Source organism: Poecilia reticulata, chromosome 3, assembly GCF_904066995.2.
Source record: "Poecilia reticulata chromosome 3, P_reticulata-male-v2, whole genome shotgun sequence".
Lineage (NCBI taxonomy): Eukaryota > Metazoa > Chordata > Actinopteri > Cyprinodontiformes > Poeciliidae > Poecilia > Poecilia reticulata.
The window spans coordinates 21,065,083-21,088,091 of record NC_088832.1 but is presented as its reverse complement, the minus strand read 5'-3'; the positions used below and the strand labels follow the sequence as shown (position 1 = coordinate 21,088,091).

The 23,009-nt window shown below is 37.3% G+C and overlaps 1 protein-coding gene across 1 annotated transcript in view; it reads left to right on the top strand.

Annotated features, from left to right (window-relative positions):
- Window positions 1-23,009, top strand: part of LOC103462873 (chromodomain Y like 2) — a 34,767-nt gene that overhangs the window by 1,186 nt on the left and 10,572 nt on the right. The window contains exon 2 of the mRNA XM_008405901.3: window positions 17,392-17,998. Within this exon, the coding sequence (XP_008404123.1) occupies window positions 17,392-17,998 (607 nt within the window). The remainder of the gene's footprint in view (window positions 1-17,391; window positions 17,999-23,009) is intronic.

Below are 23,009 nucleotides of genomic sequence, written 5' to 3'. Positions count from 1 at the left end.
CCCGATTCTCATGTAGATAATCTCTTAACTCCATAGAAAATACTGCAGGATGAGTTAAGGACAATAAATTAGATCAAAAACGCTAGGTTATAGTTTTCACCTTGCTATTTTTTTAAAATGTGCATTTCAATGTGTGTTTCATGTATGAAACCGTAGAAAAATACCACTTTGTTCTCAGTTATGTGTACTTTGTTATCCACTTTTAATGTAGACGAGATCAATTCAATTGTAGTTTATTTTGTGAAAAAATCTTTGCCTCAGTGATGTGAGCAGTACTTTTAATATAACTTTCATAGTTCTATCTGCGAAAATTAGATAGCTTCTTGCGCGACAAACACTGGTTTTGATGGTTTTTGATAAGAAATGGGTATTATTTTCATTAGCCATATGAAGTATGCTTTTTGTTTCTCTGTTTTTAAATGTGTGATTTAACCAAATGCATGATTTAACCAACGCACTCAAAACTAACTGAGGGAAGGTTTGGTTTGAGTTGTTTCTGTTCCAATATGATTTGTTTAGAATGAGAATATTCTGGAAGTGTATAAGTAGAAGACATATGCGTCGCAAAATAAACTAAAAGTATCTGGGTCACCAATAACATAATTTTAAAAATTTTACTTTTAGAGCTTATTTAAAATGTAAAATGCCTATTTACCATTACATCTAAAATAATTTGGAATATGATGAAAATTCATAATCCAAAATTGAATTTATATAGATTAAGGACACAGAGTGAAGTACGGCATATCAAACCTTCATTTCTTGTAACTTTTCAAATTATGGCTTTCAGTTAATGAATAGTCAAAATTCAGTGTCTTAGACAATTTAAATATAATTGAAATGAACACAAATATTGAAATGAGTGACAAAAGCATATATAACTTTCTCACAATATAATTTTTTTTTTCAAATGTGTCTGTATATTTAAATATGTGCGGCTAATCCATATAAGTTATATTCCCTACCTGTCTGTCTGTCTATTATTATAATTTTATCGATTCTACAATATTTATCAATATTTTTTTCCTCAGAAAGTAGCGATTTTTCATCCTCGAGTATCGATACATTAAATCGTACTTTGAGTTTTAGGTCAAATCCACATGATTTAAATGACAGCTATCACACGTGACATTTTTTTTACCCAGTTGCACATGTACATTAAACTGTTATAATTAATTAAATAATAAAATGAAATTGAAAAAATTACACTATCTAATATATGTGAAAAAGGCGGCAAATGTTATTTTTCTTCATAACCAAATACACAAAGCCACACAATTAACATTTAAACAAAGCAAATGCATAACAGAAACATGTATTACACCATCAGTTCAATTAATTCAATCCAAGTCTATGGAACAGTCACAAAATGGCACCAAAATCACCCTGTCAGTCTAAACTCTTTCAGAAAAATCTTAAAAATGTATAGTATCGTATCATTTGCTGAATATCATGATGTATATCATACCGTGAGCAGAATATTGCTCATTGCATTGTATTGTGAGATAAGTGTATCGCTGCAGCCCTACTGTCTATCTAGTTTAATTCTGTGTCTCAGTTTACTGCGGACAACACAGGGGTATTTGAGGCCAGGTTTAGATGCTGCTCTCACAAACATTAGTTGCAATGCTTACTTTTCCTTTAAGCACTTCTGGGAGAAGCAGTTTTGAAAATTCCTTGAGGGTAACTTCCACTTGTGTATTAGGCTAAAGAAATATTTTTTCTTGCACTAAGAATGTGCCTGAAAGCCTGTGTTGCTTGGTAAAAGTTGTTTATTTTTATGGCTAGTAAAAGACAGTGTCCATCCAAAATGTTGTGATTTATTTTTTTATTTGACTGGGAGTTTGTAAAAATAATAATAATAAAATAAATTAAAAACAGCTGCTGATTATTCCAGAGTTGGATGAGTTCTTTGATTCGGGACCATACTTCTGCAAGTATGGTTCCTTCATTGAAGGCACCTGATTAAAATAAATGTGTCATTGGGAGGCTCGTGTAGGTCTTGTTAAGAGGCTGAAGATATAATTCTTTCGCATGTTCATTGAAGCACAGACATATAAAATGTATACTTATATTAACCCTTTTGCAGTACTCGCACACACGTTTGTTAAATGCCAGTTTTAGTACTTAGCCAACTAATCCCACACTTATATCTGGGTCAACAGCTGCCCACCACCTCTCACTTACTTCCTCTAATGCTAAATGTGTAAACTACCAGGTCAACTAGTTTCCCCTTGATGTTCTGAGATCAAATTAAAAAGTAGAGGTGACTGAGCATCCGGTGTGGCTGCCCCAAGATTGTTGACATAGCCATATTGTTCAAACCATAGAATCATTCAAATATTTGCTAGATTATTTGAGTGTTTTTTTTTTTTTGGGGGGTGGGGGGGTTACCTTTCCTTGAAAGTTATGTGAGATACTAAATAGTTTTTAGTAATCCTGTTTCTTTTACTGCATTCTGCATGTTTTATTGTTTGTTTGGGAACTGGTTTTGTGATATGCGAATATACATTTGACCTCAAACTCCCACTTTTTTCAGTCTGTAAACACAAAATGTATTATAATGTATTTGTTTTCCCCACGTAGTAAATTTTCATGTTTTATTCCTCTGAAAAGCAATGGAATAAAATTGAAATTAGCAGATGAGACTTGGGGGGGGGGGGGGGGGAGCACAAATTTGGCATAAACTAATAAAAGCTTAATTATTGCATTTTTAATACTTATATAAATAGAGAAGTAGGCCTGGGCGATATGGTCTAAAATCAATTTGATAACCTTGATACAGTAACGATAAATGGACTTTAACACATTTTATCAACCTCCCCATCTCTTTCACTTCTTGCTACAAACTGGATAGGTCACATGACTCCAACTTACAGACTGTACATGTAGTGCAGCGTCGTAAAAGGACATGAGCATAGCCTATGTTAGCTATGCTTCGCTTCGTACAAAGGGTCTGAACCCCTGGCTATTGAGAAATGATTGCTTGCTGGAGGCATGGACGTGGTTGAAGTCTTATATTTTACCCAGTCACTAACATTTGTCTGTGGCTTATGACCAGGTTGATGCTATGAAGCTTACTGGAAATTTCCCGCACTATAAACAACCATCCTCCACTGCGAAGAGAGAAGTGCTTAGCCAAACAAAATGGCTGTTGATGCCAATTCAATATTGTAAGTGTTGCCAACACGGACTGAACAGCTTTGTTCACTTCTTCGAAAACTACAGGCAGACAATAATCCTGCAACAGCACAGAAAATTAACATTATTTCTCATAACCTGTCTTTCTCTTTGCTGATTGGACCGAATACTGGAGGAATCCTATTCAGTGGGAGAAAGCCCAGATGAAGCATTGAAGAGAGATTAGAATTGAGCGGAGACTGGCAATGGCCAGGCTAAGCCTACCTATGCACCTTTACACAGCCAAAATGACAAATAAGACTTCTTTTTGTTCGTTACAAATACCAGAAACACCGACATGGGCAAAATGATGGAAGTCATTGTCAGAATTTTTGGTGTCAGTTAATTTTGAGTTCATCACCAAGGCTTATAGCGGATAGTGTCCTTTGAACTAAGCCTTCTTTGTTGCACATTATGAAAGGCTTTTAGGTCTTTTTTAATTTGAAAGGTCCTTATGTATAGCTATGACTCACCAGCAGAAGCATGAACGACGCTGCTGTCTTGTATCTTTTTCTACTTTAAGAAACGATTCATGAAAAAGGCTTTAAAGTGTGTACAAACAGACTTCATAATTTCACTGTTGATACTTTATTACTCAGGCATGTGTTTTGTAAATTGTTTTGGATGAACATATATATTGTTACTTTAACACGATATTTTTTGTATTTTCGCTGTACAAAATGAATTCTGTCTTGCTACAGAAGTGAGATTTTATTTCTGGTTTTGTCATGTTTTTTTCTTTACCGTCACAAGGATTCATCGCTTGTTTCATTAATATTACAAAGGAGCTTATCTGATAATGCCATTAACAAATGAACATAATAATGCATAATAATTGATTAACATGCAATGATGCAAATGCATTTCCAAAAGCACTAAGCCAGTGGGGTCCGTTTCCAATTCTCGAGGGCCAGTTTCTTCCTCCAACAGAGTGGATTTAAATGGTTGAATTGGCTCATCAACTCGCTGTGAAGTTCTGCAGAGGCCTGGCAAGGAAACATCCTTTCATTCAGATGTGTTGAACCAGAGAAAATATCTAGATTATATTTGCCCCAAGGTCTGACATTGAACACCACTGCTGTAAGCCCTTCATTTGAGACAGATCAGTGGCTGCTCATTTTTTCCCCATAGTTGTGCTTAGAACCTCTTTACTTGTGAACTTTACTTTAAAAACATCCTTTAGCTTTGTCAGTGCGTCCTTGTTAAATTAAGTTATATAATTGAGCACTTAAGTTATATAATTGAGAAAGTGCAACAATTTGTCAAAGTTTTTCACTCCTGCACACTGTAGAGAGAACTTGGCCCTTACCTGATATGGCACATTTTCAGTTGTTGCCGAGATTTTCCACCAGACTACATTTTGCTATAAAGTTTGCCTGAACAGCAACTTTGGAGGGTAAAGGTGAAACCTAACTTTCCAAAAGTACTCCTGTGTGTGTGTTTGGTTTATGTTTGTTCCACATTGTTTATCTGAATGGTTGATGTTTGCTATTTGACTTTAAAAAATGCACATATACTCAGATGGCACATATACCTTGCCTGACCTTTCAAGTCAGGCAAGGAATAAGGTGGAATATTTTGTACAAGAACATCTTGAATCAACGGAACTCCTCAAAGGAGATTGGTAAGCGTTAACTTTGGGTCATTAGCTGTCTTTTTTGAGCTCTGTCATTACAACGGCTTCAATAAGATGTAGTCAAATGGATGCAACTTAAAGACTGAAGGAACTGAGATTAGCCAGGTCTTGAGAGAGAGATCATGGTTAAGAATTTGACTTGAACACTTTGTTGTCACTGCATGAAATTTGGAAAGAGTTCAATATTTGACTTGAGACGATATATCCAAATTCCATACCGAGTGTCTCATGTTGATTTTTTTTGTTTTCTATGTGGAGTACTCCACAAATGTCACTTATGAATTTTTTAGCCCATTGTGAAGAGGCTAGAAAAAACAAAACTTATTTCACAAAACATACGAAAAAATATGAGATTTATTTTGTGTTGTCCTTAAATGAAACTTGGAACACCAGTATGCCATGCCTTTTCGTAGAGCTTAGTGCCATGGCGAGCATGCCGTTCTGTTTGCTGCAAACATGTTAAAATAATTTTTAGATCAGCACCATAAATCAAATTCCAGCAGTTATAGCAGAATTAAAGTATGCAGTACTTCAGTTGTAAATGACTGTTTGGGTGGGTGGGTTCTCTGGTAGGATATCCCTATGACCACCACCATTAAGCCATGCATACACATTTTTATATCCTCAACTCAATACTGAGCAACAAATGTTATCCTAATATAAAGCCTTGTTAATTTTTATCTAGCGCTCTGTATGGATACTATATTACATGTGCTGAGTTGTGCACTGCAGCCCTAATAATCTTCCCAAGACCTGGTTGAGATGGTGTACTTTATGGCTAGTTTCAGTGCAGTCTAAATCTAGCATGAAGAGGATTCTTCTAAATGAGATTTAACTTGGAAAGCTACAAAATTGACTTTTGTAGCTTTATATCATAACGTAATGCCTCCATCTAAAACGTACAAGGAGTGTTGCTTTCACTCATTCATCCATGTTTGAGAAATCCTTGAATCTCCTGTGGCAGCCATTCAGAGATGCCTATAAACCCCTATTTATACAATGTGCCACCTATTTACCTGAGGCTCCACCTTGGAGCTCAATCCTCGGACAAGTTTCCACCCCACAGAGCAGTCCTCCCCTGCAAGAACAGAAAGAAAGTAGTTCTTTCTCTCATGGATGCATGAACAAAATGACAATCTCTTATTGCACCCAGACCTAGGAGTTCTTGTAGCTTTTTTCACACATCTTTTAAACAGAACCTTTTTCTTGCATGGTATCTGAAAACTAGTATATACAAATGCCATAGTTGGGGGAACCCTAAAAACTTCAGTTCTTGTGAGGTATGAAATGCTGTGGCAGGAAATAACTTTGCTCTGGTTCTTGCCATCTCAAGTAAAAGAACTAGTTTCTGCTTTTGAGGAGCATATTGGGGTTAAGACAGGTGGAGCAGCTCCATAAGGTCTATAAGCACACTGCAGACTCATTTCCATACTTAAACATTTGCTTGTATTCAGAATAGAAATCAAAATTACAGAGTGATCAAGTAGGCATAACTTTATTCCTACTTGATCTGGAGAAAACGCACCATTAATCACAGCATTAGTCATCTCATTTGTTGAGTTCTGTGGCTCACAAAGCCAAAATCTTAAGCTAATAAAAAAGCTTTGTGTCATCTCGACAATTTCTCTCCTTTGGTGGGTGGTGTAAATCAGATTTTAACAAGAAAAAAATAAAACTATATTTTGAATAATGGACCACAGCAAAGTAAGTAGTAAGTACATAAAGTTTATTTATTAAGCTATTTTCACTGACAAAAGTCACAAAGCACTGTTCAGCATAAATCACAATTAAATTGCACGACGTTTAAAAACAAGCATCAGAAGTACAATAAAATCCTAACAAAGCTCTCCTTAATTCCATGTAATAAGTTCTTAACTGATTCAAACTGTTGTATTTTGTTAAACAATTTTAGGAATTTATGTAATAATTATAAAAAGATTTTATTTTAGCGATCCTGCTGAAGCCCATATGCTACTGGTGGTGTTGATCCAAACCAGAGTAATGACTTCCAACTTACCCAGGTAGATATGACCAACATCCTGACATGCACTGACTGGAAATTAAAAAAATAAATCAAATCAAAATAAACCAGAGGAAGCTTTTAAAATTTGTCCTTAGTGCTCATTGTGTTTTTTACGTGGAGCTCTACCCAGTGGTAGAAGATTCTTCAATGAATTGTTTTCATCATTTTATGACCAACTCCATCAAGAATGGCTAAGAATTATTAGAACGTCTACATTTAGCATTTTTTTTGCTAATAAGGATTTCAAGTAGCTTTTCAGTTTGTTTGCTTATTGGCCAAAATGAGTAATGCAACAGGTGACTCCCATGGTGCTTTCTGCTAATCGTTTGCACTATGTCTTTGCAGCAGGGAATATGGGTGTTTTTCTCAGTGTGAAGAATAAATTATCATTTGTAGATTTTGACCTTTTCTATCTCCAGTATGGCCAAATATTGCACTAACGAGTTACAAGGGACCATTTTTCTACAGATGCGAAATATGCAGAAAGCTTCATATGCAGGAAGCCTCATAGTAGTGTATTGTGGAAACATTAGAATTGTGTGTTTTCTTTCTCTTACTGTTTACACATAAACAGTAAGAGCCTAGTGACTGCAATTGTCTTTTACGTTTGCTTTTGTTTTTGCAAAAGGGATCCATATATATATATTTTTTTTTTTCCACAAATAAGCATTTCAAAGTGCAGTGTGCATTTGTGGTCAGCTCCCCTGACTCTGTGTTTAGTGGAAACAGATGCAGCCGCAAGATTTTCAGGTCTGTCTACCAGCTTTGCCAGCATTTGAAGAAATTTTACACACATTCTCAATCTTCCCTTCAGATCTGACCACTTGACACTTACTTGTTGTAAAGAAGCATCCACACAGCATGATGCTGCCTCCATATTTTTGTTCTGGTGATTATGTGTCTTCTATTCCCACCACATAAAGTGTTTTATATATAGGTCAAAAAGGTTAGTTTTTATTTCATCTGACCAATGTCCCCACTTCCACATATTTGCTGGGGCCAACCGCCAGATTGAATTTTTGTGTTATTGCAGGTTTTCTTTTTGCATCTCTTCCCATTGAGACATTTGCTCCGTGCATGCAAATAGTTTTCATGTCAACTCCTCTCAACTATCCTACCTGTGCATGGGAAGTAAATCTCTTCACAAAACTAAGATTATACTAAGATTAAATTACACACAGGCAAATTGTATTTGCTAGCTGGGTGACATCTGAAAGTAATTAGTAACTCCATGGTCAAGTGCAAGAAATCTTATTGGTCTGATGGGGCCAACATGGAGCTTTTTGACACATCAGATAAGACACTTAAGTTTGGTGGACACCAAACACTGCACATCACCACAAACACACCATCCCCACTGTGACGCATAGTGGTGGTACCGTCATGCTGTCAGGACGTTTCTCGACAGCAGACCCCGCAGGCTTATAAAGGACTTTAATTTGACACGTTTTCCAATATTTTTGTAATAATATTCATAAGAAACATTAACAAACTTTTCCAAATTTTATTAGAAAGCAGAACAAATTGATTATAACTACCTAAAATAAAAGACCAGTCGTATACCTAATATTTTTTCTTGGTTGTAAATTAAATAATATTTTGAGATCAGGCTTTGAGTCATGGAATATTTCACTACTGAACGAAGTTCAAACAACTCACAGTTGGGTAATGGCAAGCATGAATCACCAGTCTTTGTGCTGCTTGGACACCTTGTCACTGATGAAACATTAAAATGTGTTAGAGTTTGATTGAATTGTTTCTCGTCTGTATTAAACAGATTACTGGCAAGTTCAAACTTCAATTTCTGAGATTCCCTGTCAGCAAATCAATTTGTGCAATCAGTACTAAGTAGGCTGAGGTTTTAAATAAACAAAAGCAGATCTGCTTCTGTATTTTCAGATTCTCTTTGTTTCTGGCTTTTCACTTGGTAGTTTAAATGTTCATCCAGGTTTCAGCTTGAAATGCTTCAAAGGGCAAACACTGGGATTGCATGGCTTGACCTCATGCTGTCCAAATGGATTTGTAGTTTAACTGAGGGGCCGTTATGGAAAGTATGATACAATAAACTACCGTATTTTCCACACTATAAGGCGCACCTAAAAACCTTCAATTTCCTCAAAAGCCGACAGTGCGCCTTATAATCCGGTGCACCTTATATGTGGACCAATATTGAGCCACAACAGGTCTAGCAACTACGGTAAGCAGCCGCCGACTTCATTTTCCCCCGTAGAAGAAGAAGTGCGCGGTGCATGCTGGGAGAGTTGTCAGAATGCTGTTTTGTTAATAAAGTTTGATAATACATTTAAAGCCAAGGGGGAGGGGCGGGGGAAGAGAGACAGAGACTGCGGTGGCAGCGTGTTGGTTGGTCTGTGTTACCCAGAAAGCAGTTGGGCACAATATCGCAACACCGTGAGTGAAACAATGACTGGGGCAGCCTACTATATAAAGTACTGGGGACCACTTGTTTACAATGTGGATGTGTAATAATAGAGTACGGAACAAACTGGCAACCCAAACTGAAGCGTCTATTCTATGTGCCTTATAATGCCTTATATATGAAAAAAGTTTTAAAATAGGCCATTCATTGAAGGTGCGCCTTATAGTGCGGAAAATACGGTAGTCAAAACTGTAATGCTGCTCTTGAGGATTACATGTCTGTTACAAACTCTTAACTTTTCGTAAAAGAATCATCAATATTTCTCATTGACAATATGCTCATGTGGCTGACTTATATTGCCTTTGATTAGTACGTCAGGTCAACCTGCTACCGGTCTTGCTTAACTTTAATAAGCTGTGGTGAAGAAAAAATACATTGTTTGACTTTTAATGTTGTTTTAGCACAACTCCTGTCTTTTCTTGTTTTAATTGTTGATTAGATGCACACTTATTCCGGTTTTCAACTCGCACAGTATGCTTAATATTTTTTCACAATAATTGATTATAATTACTGTAGATATCAAAATGCATGACGTCAAGTACTAGGCAATTGGATACACAGAACAGTAGCAGTGAATACGTTTTCTTCACGTAAGTCTAATGCAACACTGAAGTTGGCCGTAATGACAGTTGCTTGATGTTTACGTTGTTTACAATAATTTTGCATGTAGGGAGAAGCTACTTCCTTTTCTCACAAATTTTAGTGCTTGTTCAGTAGGGTAGTGTAATGATTGTGGTCAGAAATGTGTTCAGCTACACATGTAACCACACCCACAAAAAATATGTCAGCTATGTATGTTATGAACCCCATGCATCTATAATGGACTTTTTGTAACCTCTTGATTTGGGGTGAAATTTGTGCAGGTGAGATATGATAACATCAATAATTCCAGCCATATTTCACAAATAGATTCTATTTGAACTTTTTCTAAACTGTTCTTCCAAAGTGTGGCACACTTTGTTTATGAACATTACTCTGTTAGGCTTCTGTGTGACATTGGATCTTTTCTACTGAAGTTCTTGGTTTTTCCATATTTTGTCAACAAAGCTTTTTACTGCTTTTACTGTGCACAAAGCATCTGAAAGCATAAAGTATTACTACATGCATGTCACATTTGAATAAAAGAATAGACTGAAAACTGTCACCACAGGAATGGAAATTGTACTTTTCGTTTTATCATCCAAGTTGATGTAGGAAATAATGCAGAGATTTCAGAAAATCAATTCATCTGAACATTACAAATTTGGGATGGAAATACTATGCATTTATTCAAGAGAATGAATAGAGAATGAGATCTGTAATCCAAAACCTTCCCCAAGTGCTAAATACTAAGTCTCACAAAAGAGCATAAGAGAAGCCAGTGTTTGCCACATCAGTCAGGAATCAAAATGCAGAATATGCTGAGATATATCCAGAGACAGTCTGACACGTTTTAGCAGGTTTAACATGAAGACAGGTACAGTGAATTCTATAATCTGGAACAGTGTTCAGGAAAAGTTGTGCCAAACAGTTATATATATGCATTTATATATCTCATGGTGTACCTTGAGTTTGGATACCAGTCTCAAGGTATACCATGGTTTAAAAAAAATCTACAGTTTTCACAGTATCATTGTTTTCAGTAATTCCATTCAAAACCAAATAAACCGCACATGACGCTAACATGTTTGGTCCTAAAGTTTGTGGTGTACAGCTACACAGCAGAAGCAGCACACTACACACAAATCGATTTCACTCACCAACACTTAGATGACAGTCGGAAAATCTCGCAAAACCTTTTGAGACCAAACGTGACTTCAGAGTAAACAATATGGCGGACTAAGGAAATGTGATAGTTCATCGACTATATTTAACAGAGAAAAAGCAATAAAAGATGTCTCCAATGTCCACTGGACACTCTGGTGCACCATGGCAGTTATTTTATCTCCGCTCCACCACATAAAGGACTCCACATTAATACACACCAGTCATAGTCAATGAGAACTTTACACTGTCTCTGCATAACTGCCATGCGCAACACCTCCACATCACCATCTGTCTAAATTAGAATAGATCTTATTTTTGCCAGACACCAGAACAAGTCCGGAGTCGATCTTCAAAAATCACACCACTCCAACAGGAGAATGCACAAGTACAGAATCCGTATTTTCAAAATAATTCACCAAGATAGACTACGTTTTCTCAAAATACTAGCCACATTAACAAAAATATGGGTACATTTATACTGTCAACATCTATTATCTATGGCTATGCATACACGCAAAAGTATATAATTCTGAAACCTATTAAGTCAAGTTCTCTTGCTCAATTCAGTGTAGAAGTGTCAGAACACATGAAGTTGTCACTTTGAAAGTTGAGAACTGCAGTATTTTATGATGACACTCATCCTTTTTATCACTGGCTTTATCATACAATCTCTCGTTTCCCACACATGCTTCCTGGAGGACTTCTGAGGTTCGCAGGGGAGCCGAGTCTCACATAGTGTAAATTACAGCAGATCCGTTCATGATCACCTCATCAGCAAAGTGTGCAGCAGAACAGAGACGCATGCAGTGTAAATCCAGGCTTAGAATATGTTTTAAACTTTCAAATTTATACATTCATGATAAACGACCAGATTAGGATTTTTCACTGCCTTTTTGGTTCTGTTGGTACATTTACCCAATACTAATCTGTACATATGAATTTTAGCATCACTTTCTGAATACAATGAAACCTCAAAATATAAATCACATTTGGTTGGACAATTACTACAATTACTACTCGTATCTTGAAAAATTGTATCTGTAAACAAGTTAACTCATTAAAAATATTTAAGCATTCTGCTAGTTTGTTAGATCAACCAGCCATAGCATACCCAGCATCCAGTCCCTATATAACAAGCAATAGATGATGAAATATTAATGAAACGCAAAGAATAAACACAATGAGCACTGTGCCTGTGGGACATCCACCTGTTTGACATGAATACAGTTGAGATGTTGTTTTATTTTTATTTTATTTTATTTTTGAAGGAAAACGGCTATTTGATTAAAACATCAAGGAATATATCAAGATTCCATCCTACATTTTGCACTGGAACCATAAACAATCATTTAAAAAGAAACTGCTTTCTAGAAACGTCCAGCTGCCTGCATTGACGTTGGACAAAATGACTTGGCTCACCAGCCCTGTTTTAATTCATTCCAAAGGTACTCAATCAAGTTTAAGTCAGGGCTTTGTGCAAGCCACTCAATTTCCCAAATCTGTTCATCCATATGTCTGTGGAGCTTGATTTGTGCACCGGTGTGCAGTTACGTTAGAGCTAAAATACAATAATATACACACATACAAACTTTAATGAAGATGCTGTTTTGCTCTCTGTGATACTTTTTGTTTTAATCTTGTATGACACACCTTTAAAAACAGAGGCAGGAGACATGTATGCACTAAGGTGGCATCACATCGGTCAGCAGACGTGAGCTTTTGCTGAGCTTTCCCAAACTAGAACCGTTTGTAGTCTGTTAACGTGTTAGCTAACAGCTGACAAGCATTCTGCTAGTTTGTTAGATCAACCAAATAGTTCATTCATGAACCCATTATCTAAACCCGCTTATCCTGGCAGGGTTGAGTGGGGGCCTTTTCATGAAGGTCCCTGGGAGGTTGGAGGGCATGTGAGCCCTCTTAGGGTTCAAAGAGTTTTATTCTCCAGATAAGTGACAAAACAAAGGCAGTGACAGATGAAACAAAGACCCATGTAAGCTCTGTGGTACATTTAGGACCACTAACTATCCTAGAAAAATGCTTTTTAACTGTGAGATGAAGCTGGAGTACCTTAAAAAAGCCCCACATGTACAAGATGAGCACACAGGAATTTAAATCTGTAATTTTCTTGCTTGTTGGGTGACAGTGCTAACCACAAGAGCTCTAGCAGTTCTTGGTGTGGTTTCTCATGCTGTTATGATTTTTCTTGTGCATCAGATCTAAGCTAAAGGATTTCTTAAAGCTTCGAAGAATATCTCAGAAATGACTCCAATTTACACAGTGAATTTGAAAGGATGCCAGATAAAGATGTGTGAGATCTCTAGCGATTCCTTGCTTAAAGCAGAAAATAAATGGTTGAAAATATGTAGCACCTCTTTAAGCAGTAATTGCTTATCACTCTAAATATCACATCTATTAGATTATGGGGATCTTGGTCCTAACTCCAGAGAAAGGAGAAGCTTTGATCATGACAGAAATTAGCTCAGAATATTTTTCCCAAGAGAAGGATGAAAAGATTATTTGGCTTGAGAAAGAAAATTTAATTATTGGACAGCCACACAGAATTTCTTTCAAGTCTAAATTAAAGAATATAAAAATCTGATATGGTGACAAACAAGTAACAATGACCAGCCTGGTAAACACTGGAAATTAATTAGATAATTGCTAAGAATATTGGCATTTTTTAACATCATTTAAAAAATCTCTCATTCGTCGATGTTTTAGCCTGCTTCTAATTGCATGAGGGTAACCATACTAAAACTGACCATTTGAAATATTTTTTTATTGAATATATAAGCAACCTTCTAGTTGTGAACTAAGTTTTCAGCATCATTTACCTTTGCGATTCTCAGGAAAAGCTCCTTGTAGGGACTATCAGAGCAGCGTGAACCCATTGGAGGGGGTAGAGAGAAAGTCAGTCAAGCTATGATGAGCTGTCACAGCAGCGTATCCATCTATCTCAGATGTCTGGTGAAACATCAAGTGAAAAAATAGGTGTCTGTAGTGATTCTCCATTCGTTTTCTTCATGATTCCGCAAAAAAAAAAAAAAAGAAATCAGTAAATACTGACCTAGTTACTGCTGTAACTACAGTTCCCTGAGGATGGGTGTGATGGGTTTGGACAGACATCACTCTTTTTTTAGTGTTTTTCAACTATTAAGCCCTCTTCAGATTACATGGGGCTACATGGTATTGATTTCCACCTGGAAAATTTGGTAGGTGTAATTTGGGGCATGAGATAAATTGCTTCAAACAAAGCATTTTAAACATTCCATAAATGTAGAATCAACCATAAAATGACCATACTCTTACAGTAACATAATTAACATGTCATCTCTGAAGGTTGCGTCTGTTAGGATTTTGGCAAGCACATGTTGGTCTTATCAGTTCTGAGCAGAGGAATCAGCAAGCTGCACACTTTACAGCACAATAGCTGATCTAAATGTCTGCCAATGGAGTAGAAGAGATGGGGTCCAATATGTGTCACCTCCACTCATTCACATTCTCTAGAAAATCCAGTCGGCTCTGGTTCTGTATCAGTTTGTATTTGGTTTTTCTTTAACAGTTTTTTCAGAAGACTGCTGGTAGCTTTTTTCTGAGTTGTCTTGCTGCAGTGAAAGGCTGCAAAGATTTGATTAGCTAGGTCTCTTGAATAACTTTTTGCTCTGGTGGCACTAATGTGCCTAACGCATTTTTAAGGTGCACCCAAATTTTCATCTGTTTTTAACATTGAATTTTTACAGGTCCCCCCTTCATGTCCAATCAGGAAAGGGGGGAGACACTTTTTGTTTTATTTAACAATGTAGGAAACATAAAGTGTCCTTACCATGCCCAATAAATATCCTTATACACGAGGTAAAGATAAAGCAAACAAAAACACGTGTAATACGTGATAAAAACGTATTAAACACAAGCAGATGAGAAAATGGGTAAATAGAAATTCCAGCTGAAGAGGATGTAGCAGTGGAGCTTCTTCAGCTACAGCTTAGACTGTCATAAAGCGTTCTGCTGCAGTGATCGTTGCTTCCAGCAGGCCCATAATGAGAGAAAATCAGAGGATCTCCGCTTGTCCTTCTCTGGCCCTGTGGGTCGATGCACATTTATGGGTCGGCCCAGAGCTGTCATAATTTAACCAAAAAGTATGTTGAAAATAATTTTTTAATTGATATTCTTGAAAAACGTCCAATAAAGTCTCTCAGCCCTCATTTGTATGCTTTTCTAACTCATGCCGTGGTTCGTTCTGGATTCTTTCCACTGCTCTTCATTTCAAAGTGCTGATGTTTGTGTTTCATATAGTTCTCTGAGGTCTTTTCTGGTGAGATTCTGCTGTAAAATGCTCTGTTACTTGTGGTCTGATATTAGAGAAATGATAGCGCCTCACAGCTTTTCTGGGCTCCAGTGTGCTCACTTATCTTTCCTTGTCAGAGGGCTAGCTCTTATCTTGAAATTGGCAGATGTTGCAAAATGTACCTCAACATTTTGTCACTTCCCGGTTAGACTCATAATGGAGTACAGCAGAACATTTGTCTGTGTTTGAAGGGTTTTAGTAGATTTGTAATTTTAAGAGGGTATTACTGATATTTAAGCTGTTTGTAAGCAAAAAAAAAAAAAAAAAAGGTGCAAAGATCAGATCCCAGAACATGCCCTGTGTAATGTAACGTGATTAAATGGAGGGCTACTTCCCCCCTTCCTGGTGGGTGTGGTGGGGATAAAATATGTTAACAACATAGCAACTTTGATAAAAACAGTTTTTTTAAGTCTGCTTGATTCAGATTTGATATGCTTGTACCACCTTTTGCAGGGAATGATGTTATAATGGAGTCAGTAAAACCAGAAGGTGACTTTACATTCTTACATTCAGAGTTTTTGTCTTCTAAGGATGGAAAGGTGCAACAGATGATGCTCAGAGCTGTTTTTATTATTCTTCGTATTGCTTTCCTCTTCATAGCCAAGCAGCCAGCTTCGCATAGCTACACAGATGTCATCGCAGTCTTCAGTGGTGGACTGGTAAAAGCTCAGCAGGTTTAACTGTTTCATTGCTGCACCCTGATGTGCTACCTACAGTAAATCACTGCCATCGCCTTGGTTCCCCCAGACAGTGTCTCTGTGACATATGTCCTCCAGGAACCTGAAAGATGACGCTCTCTCCTCAGTTTCTGTTCATATGGAGTCATACAACATCCTGCCTTTGTCTCCTAAAGTCTACCTATATCTATTTGGCTTTGCTGGTGTTGAGCAGCAGGTATAGAGTGCTGCTGTGCCAGTTCCTGAACCTCCTTCATGTGTGCTGAGTCATCCCCTCCAGTAATAAGTCGCACCACTCTAGTGTCATCTTGGAATTTAACTCTCTCGGATGTGTCAAGCATCAAGGTGAGGAAGCAAAGTGGGCTTGCTTTACCAGCTCGTGGGTAGCTGGTGAGGAAGTCTCTAATCCAAGCTTCAATGAGGATAAAGGAGATATGTGTTTAACGGTCAATTCGTAAAAAAGTATCCTAATGTAGTTCTCTTTGTGTTTTTAATTAACCACTCAGTTCATCAGTGTGCCTGGGTTCTCTGTATATTAGCTGGGTTAGACCAAGTTTAGGCAGACCTTATGACAAAGTGAGTGTCGCAGATTCAGTGGTTCATCGATCTGACTCTTCATTTATCAGCATCTGTCACCATACCCAATAACTCTTTTCATTACACCATAAAATAGACATGTTTATACCAGGACATGCCTTACACAGAGGAACATAGACTTGCTGTGATTAGCCCCTAGGGTTGGCCTGGTGCAGAATGTTCACATTATTTATATGTGTTGTCTGTGTATTTATTGTCTGTTTGGGTAATTGCTACACATTAGCTAGCATCAAGGATTACCAGCACCGTTTGGCCTTTCTTGTTTGTCAGCCTAATCAGCAAAGTTCCTCAGAATAATGCTTTTGCTTTTGCTTTTGCCTTTATGACTAAAGAGGTAGCTATGCTACCAGAATTTTTAAACTTCCAGAAGCAGCTCACCGTTGGTTCTAATGATAGTTCTGTCCCCCTCTGCAAGGAAGTGGAGGGGCAGATTGTCTGTCTCTGCAGTGCTCCCCAAGCTATTTTCATCTTGGCGAGATGAAAATAGCTTATTTTCAATATACTCATTTGTGTCATAATCCACACAAAGAATTCGTTTTTTTGCATCAGTCATATTGAAATATTAAATACTTTGATAACCCTTTGCTGTTCTCCAAAGAAGTTGCTGTTGTTGCCAGCCTAATATTAGCACCATGTGATGGGAAATGTAGTTTTCATGCACACATGAGCCATCTTGAATGGTTGATGAAATATTTTAGCCAACCTTTTCTTGTATCCAACCCTAATGTGCTTTATCTGTGCTCCCCTCAGGTGGAGCGGATTGTGGACAAGAGGCGAAACAAGAAGGGCAAGTGGGAGTACCTGATCAGATGGAAAGGTTACGGGCGTAAGGAGGACACCTGGGAACCGGAGCATCACCTGCTGCACTGCGAGGAATTCATCGACCAGTTCAACAGCTCAAGATGGCATTCACACAAACGACCCAAGGTCCCAAAAAACCACGGGGAGCCGCTCACAGCCAGCCAGCACTCAGCTACAGAAAACTCCCGGGCGCGGTCTGAAGCCCGTAAGAAGAAAAGGACTAGCGGACCAGCCGTGGGGATGAGAGTTGGACCCGTTTTAGGAATTGGAAGTGGAGGGTCGGGACTCTCTCATAAACAGAAGAAAGTAGGCGCTGGAGCTGGGAAACCTCCTTTGGGGGAGAGAATGAGCAAAGCCATGACATACAAGGCTCATCCATCAAGTGGGCCTCACTGTGTTGCCCTGTTGAGGGTTCCTCATAATGGACTTCAGAACGGAGAGATGGAGCCTCTTGTGTATAGCACAGCACCGAGGTCACATAGACTGCCTTCAGATAGGGGGGAAACAGAACTAGGACAAAAAGATACCACTGGATCACAGTTCACTACTGAACTAGGTAAGATGTTAACTGAGCAAATTATAAGGTATGCCCAGATATTAAAAAAGAAAGTTGATGTGTGACAGGTTTCACAAAAGAGTCCCCAACACAAACACAACACTGCCCTGCTGGTGGTTAATGCAAACAAAAAGAAAAACTGTTTGCCTATAAAGTAGAGATGTCATTGTCAGTGGCTAGTGTCCTGCATGTTATCGATGTTTCCCTTGTTCAAGGCTCCTGAAGGAAGTTAATGGTTCACTTCCAGGTCTCTCTGGAGCTTGACAACATGCCGAGTCATGTGAATTAGATGTGTTGTAGCAGGAAACGTTTAAGATGTGCAGAGAAGCCCGCTGTTGAAGAATGGAGATGGAAAGCATTTATATAAAGTTATCGCTCAATTGTAGATCCTTAAATGTTCACATTAGTTTCAGCCGCTTACTGTTTTATATATGGAAATTAATGCTAAAAATGGATTCAGTAAATATTAGCCAAGTAAAAAACTGTCCTAAATCACTTTTAGTAAAATTGTGCTTTTGAAATATGTCATTCTTTTTTCACACAGTTTTACATAGTCTAACATAAAACATAAATTAAAAGTGTTAGTTTTTTACTGAACTTAACCTTTTCCAGGAAAATAAAATGGTTAAGCTCTGTACTTTGACAAATTACACCTAGGAAAGATTGTGGCGAAAATATTAAGCATCCATTTTTGCAGCTGCTGGTTTTTCGCTTTATGTCACAGTTCATCATCCCCTTGTCATTAATGATGTACAAAACACAGGTGGGTGTAATATTTTGACAGATAGCTCACTCCACCAATTACATTCAAAGATATGGCTGTAGTTAGGTTCACAGGCTTTTAAAATTCCCTGGGAAAGAACTGGTGCACAGAAACAGGATATATATTCACCAGGATACATTCAGAAAATTATGAGAAAGAATATGTGGGCACTGATGCTTGTTGGTAGTATACTAAGGGTTAAAATCCCCACGGTGATCATGGTGGAGCTGCAGAAATTCACAGCTTAGGTGGGAGAACCTGTCAACAGGACAACAATGCAGCTCACAAATCTGGCCTTTAAGGAATAGTGGCAAGAAGAATGCCAGTGTTGAAAGAAAACCTAAAAAGTCCAACTTGGAGTTTGTCACAAACTATGTGGAGAACACAACTGGAAGAAGGTGGTCTTGTGAAAGGACACCAAAATGTGGACATTATGGTCCACATGCAAAACGGAAAAGAAAAGTAACTCTCCATATCAGCCTAAATACACCATCCCAACAGTAAAACAACAGCATCAGACATAAGTTTGATACTGTGGGGAGAGGGAAAGCTGGTAAGAGTGTAAGAATGTGGACAGAGTTCAAATACAAATAAGTCCAGAAAGAAACCCGTAGCAGGCTCCAGGAGAGTCGAAACTGTATGACATGCCTTTCTACTATAAGCTTTATGATTTGAATGAAGCTCTGCTGCTGTTCTGGAGTTCTTTATCCCTTTAACTGTATTGGTGAGTATTTTTTCACAAAAAGTACAGAGCACAGACTGCTTTCTCTGAATGGTCCAGAAGCATGGTAAAACATTGCCAGCTAATTTAATTTGGGGGATATGAGACGTTATTTCTTGGGTTTCTTGAATTAACGTCATTTTTATTATTTTGTTTCTAGCTGTCAGGACAAAAACACATATTTTAACCCTTGGAAGAATTTCCCTCTAAGCATTTTCATGCCATCAAGTCTCAATTAAAGGCTTTCCAGAACTGTGTTTAGCTCTGTTGCTTAAAAGTTGACCAAGTCAATACTTTTCACAAATCTAAAATGAAGAAAACTTTAACATTTATATGTACCCAAGTTATTAATCTCATCCCCTCTGTTTGAATCCAACTACATGGCATGAACGTCCACATAGACCTAAATGCTCTGAGTAGCCTGATCGATAAAGAAGCTGAAAATAAGACAGAAGTAGGTTATCATTTAAAAAAATCCTTTAAGTATCACATATTTTCCTCCAATTATTGCAATTTAAAGCTGACATTTCTAAAACGCTTTTTCTCTATGACAGAGTTTTCCTATGCCATGATAATCGATGTACTGTATGATAGAGCTTAGTGCTGAATACTTTAGCAGCCTCATATTTATAATGTAGAGAGTTGTGGTTTTACACACTGGGGCTTGTTAAAGCTCCCAATGAGAGGTGATAACACCTTTTGAATTGGGTCACAGTCCAGGGTCTGATCCATGGTAGTTAATCATTACTGCTGTTTTGAACAAGTCTGTTTTTTGATTTAGCAAAAAATCTGTATCAACAAGGATTCTTCCTTTTTTATTATTATTTGTATTGATGTGTAAAGGAGAGTCTGGACAATTTGTTATCTTTCTATTTCTTGGTGCTTTAACTTTGAAAACAAAGAAATAAAGTAAAAACCTAGAGATTGGATTTTTGGGGAAAAAATGACTAAGGTAGTTAATTTCCCAATTAGTGAGATTTCCCCTCCAGGCCCATCGCTAACCAAAATGTATATAGGAAAAGACATCAGTTCAGGCATTTACCATCTAGCTTATTTTCCCTTTTAATCATGGAATCATAGCATTAATATAACTGTCAGCTAAATAAATTTTCTCTTCAAGGAAGCTTAAGAGGTCTCCTTTAAGATCAAATAGTTTCCATATCGTTACTCACCACAATGTGAACTTAAACATGCTTTACAAAGATAAATATTTTAACTGTCAGGTGTTTATCCATTTAGCATTCTATTTATGCTAACAGCAGGTTCACATTATTATGTTGTCTTATAGCAATCTGTCACTCTGACAGCCACTATACATCCTAATCTCCTAATCCTCAGAAGAATACTTCACTCATCTCATTCAACAACCTCAGCTCCGCTCATTAATCCTCTGCAGTATGTAAACAGTGCCACGCTGTATATATTTGGTTACCAATACTTGACACAAACGTTCCAAATCTTTAAAATCACAACAAATGTTTATTATCAGGAATGAGAATAGACATTAACATATCTATTTCTCTATGAATATCTAAATGGAAGCTGGACATTTAGATATTAGACAAGTGAGGTGTTAAAAAGAGCATGTTTATGGAGAATGTCCAATATTTTCCTTATTGTTTTTATAAGGACTATTCTCACCCAGTCTTTGTCAATAATCTCATAAGTTCTCAAAAACTTTGCAGCTTCAAAATAAATTCTCATGGGCAATAAAATTTCATTGGTTTTGGTTCAAAACTTAAATCCACTAAAGTACATTATTCACCAATTAAAGACTCTTCTGGAAGCACACTACTTTTGCCACAAACTATTGAGGGACCAGTTCACCGCCAGCTGAACACAACCATTTCCTTAACAGTGCTGTCAATTTTAAAAATATTCTTAAAGGACTTCAGAGGTGAAATCAAATCATTATTTCTTATATAAAAAAACAGGTCTGTCAAAAACATGCTTTTTAAAGCCATCCTTCTGAATGTTGGATGAATTGGCAGTGCAGTGAAAAGGCCTCACCTCATGGGTTGTTGTGAAGGAAGTGGTGGTTTTTTTTTTTCTGAGTGACTTTTTGCTCTTGTGCTATTGTGTACTCCCACATCATGTCAAGATGTTCTTGGATAAGACATGTATTCCTTGCTAAACTTGTTCTTTGTTTTGTTTTTGGTTTTTTTATGTCATAAGCTGAGGTTGTGCTTTTGACGGAAAACCTTTGCTCAGTGTGACTGCGCTACAAATCAAGGTTGCAACTCTTAAATATTAATGAAATCAGGCTGGAATTCACTGAAGCCCTCCATGAAACCTCAGAGAATGAACTGAGAAAAAGCCTTCAGATGATGCAGACGTGCTATGAAGTTCATTCAGAAGTGACACAGTTTCCTCCCAAGTTCTTGCATAATGTTAGGCTGAAGCCGAATCCCCCAGATGTTGTGTATTTGAGACACAATGAGATCTATGTTATGAAAAAGAAAATTAAAGAGAATCATAATGGAGCTGAATGGATAAGAAATAACATATGAAATTGGATGATTCTGTTCAACATTTACATTAAAATATAGGACACCATGCAACACATGTGTATCCGTCTAACATATTTGGACTTATGAACATTTAATATCTATTTCAACAACAATAAAAAAAATTAATTTACATAAGCAAAGAAAATTCAAAATATTAATGAAATTTAAAAGAAACTCAATATATTACATCTGCTCCACATGTATTCCCACTTAGAGTAATTGAAATTACACACAATTTTATCACATCAGGTGCATGTGATAGCCCAAAATATACCAGTATTCCACCAAGGGTTGGCTGGGAATATAAAAAGGCAGAGAACTGTGTGGAGTTGAACCCCAGATCTTGATCTAATGGAGATGCCATGGGGAGACTTGAACCAGGCTGTAAACTCAAAAGATCTCTTAAAAATCTCACAGCTAATAGTGAGGAGTGGGACACTGTTTCTAAGACTAATGGTAGAGACTGTAGGTCCCTATAAGAAGCATCTCATTGAGGTTATTTCAACCAACTATATTACACACTAGGGAGTGTTATCTTTTTTTCCCGGTTAGAAAACACACTTGGTGGTTGGTAACTCTCTTTGCAGCAATCCCTCTTCCTAAAGAAGCATGAAGCGACAGGGGACGGTTTATTGCATTGTGTCATTACTTTGGTGGAATACATCATTGTGAGTGTGCAGGTGCTGACAGTTTCTATGTTAAAGACAAGTTTGAAGCAGGAGTAGCTCCTTTTGTGGCTTCATCTAGGAGAGACGCAGTTAAATATATAGAGGCTGATCCAGAAGTAAAATACATGTCATGAAAAGACAGTTACTCACAAGCAATGCTCCTTCACTTTGTTTGTCTAAGAGATAAACTCAACAGAGGGTGAAGTAAAGTTCAGTAGAAAAACAAATGGTCAATTTTTGTCCTTAAAACTGCAGGTTCAGATAACAATGATTCTTTATTTTATTTTATTTTATTTTTTCTGAACACAAAGCTAATTTCTGCTCCAGCGTAGATGTGCAAGCGATTTTT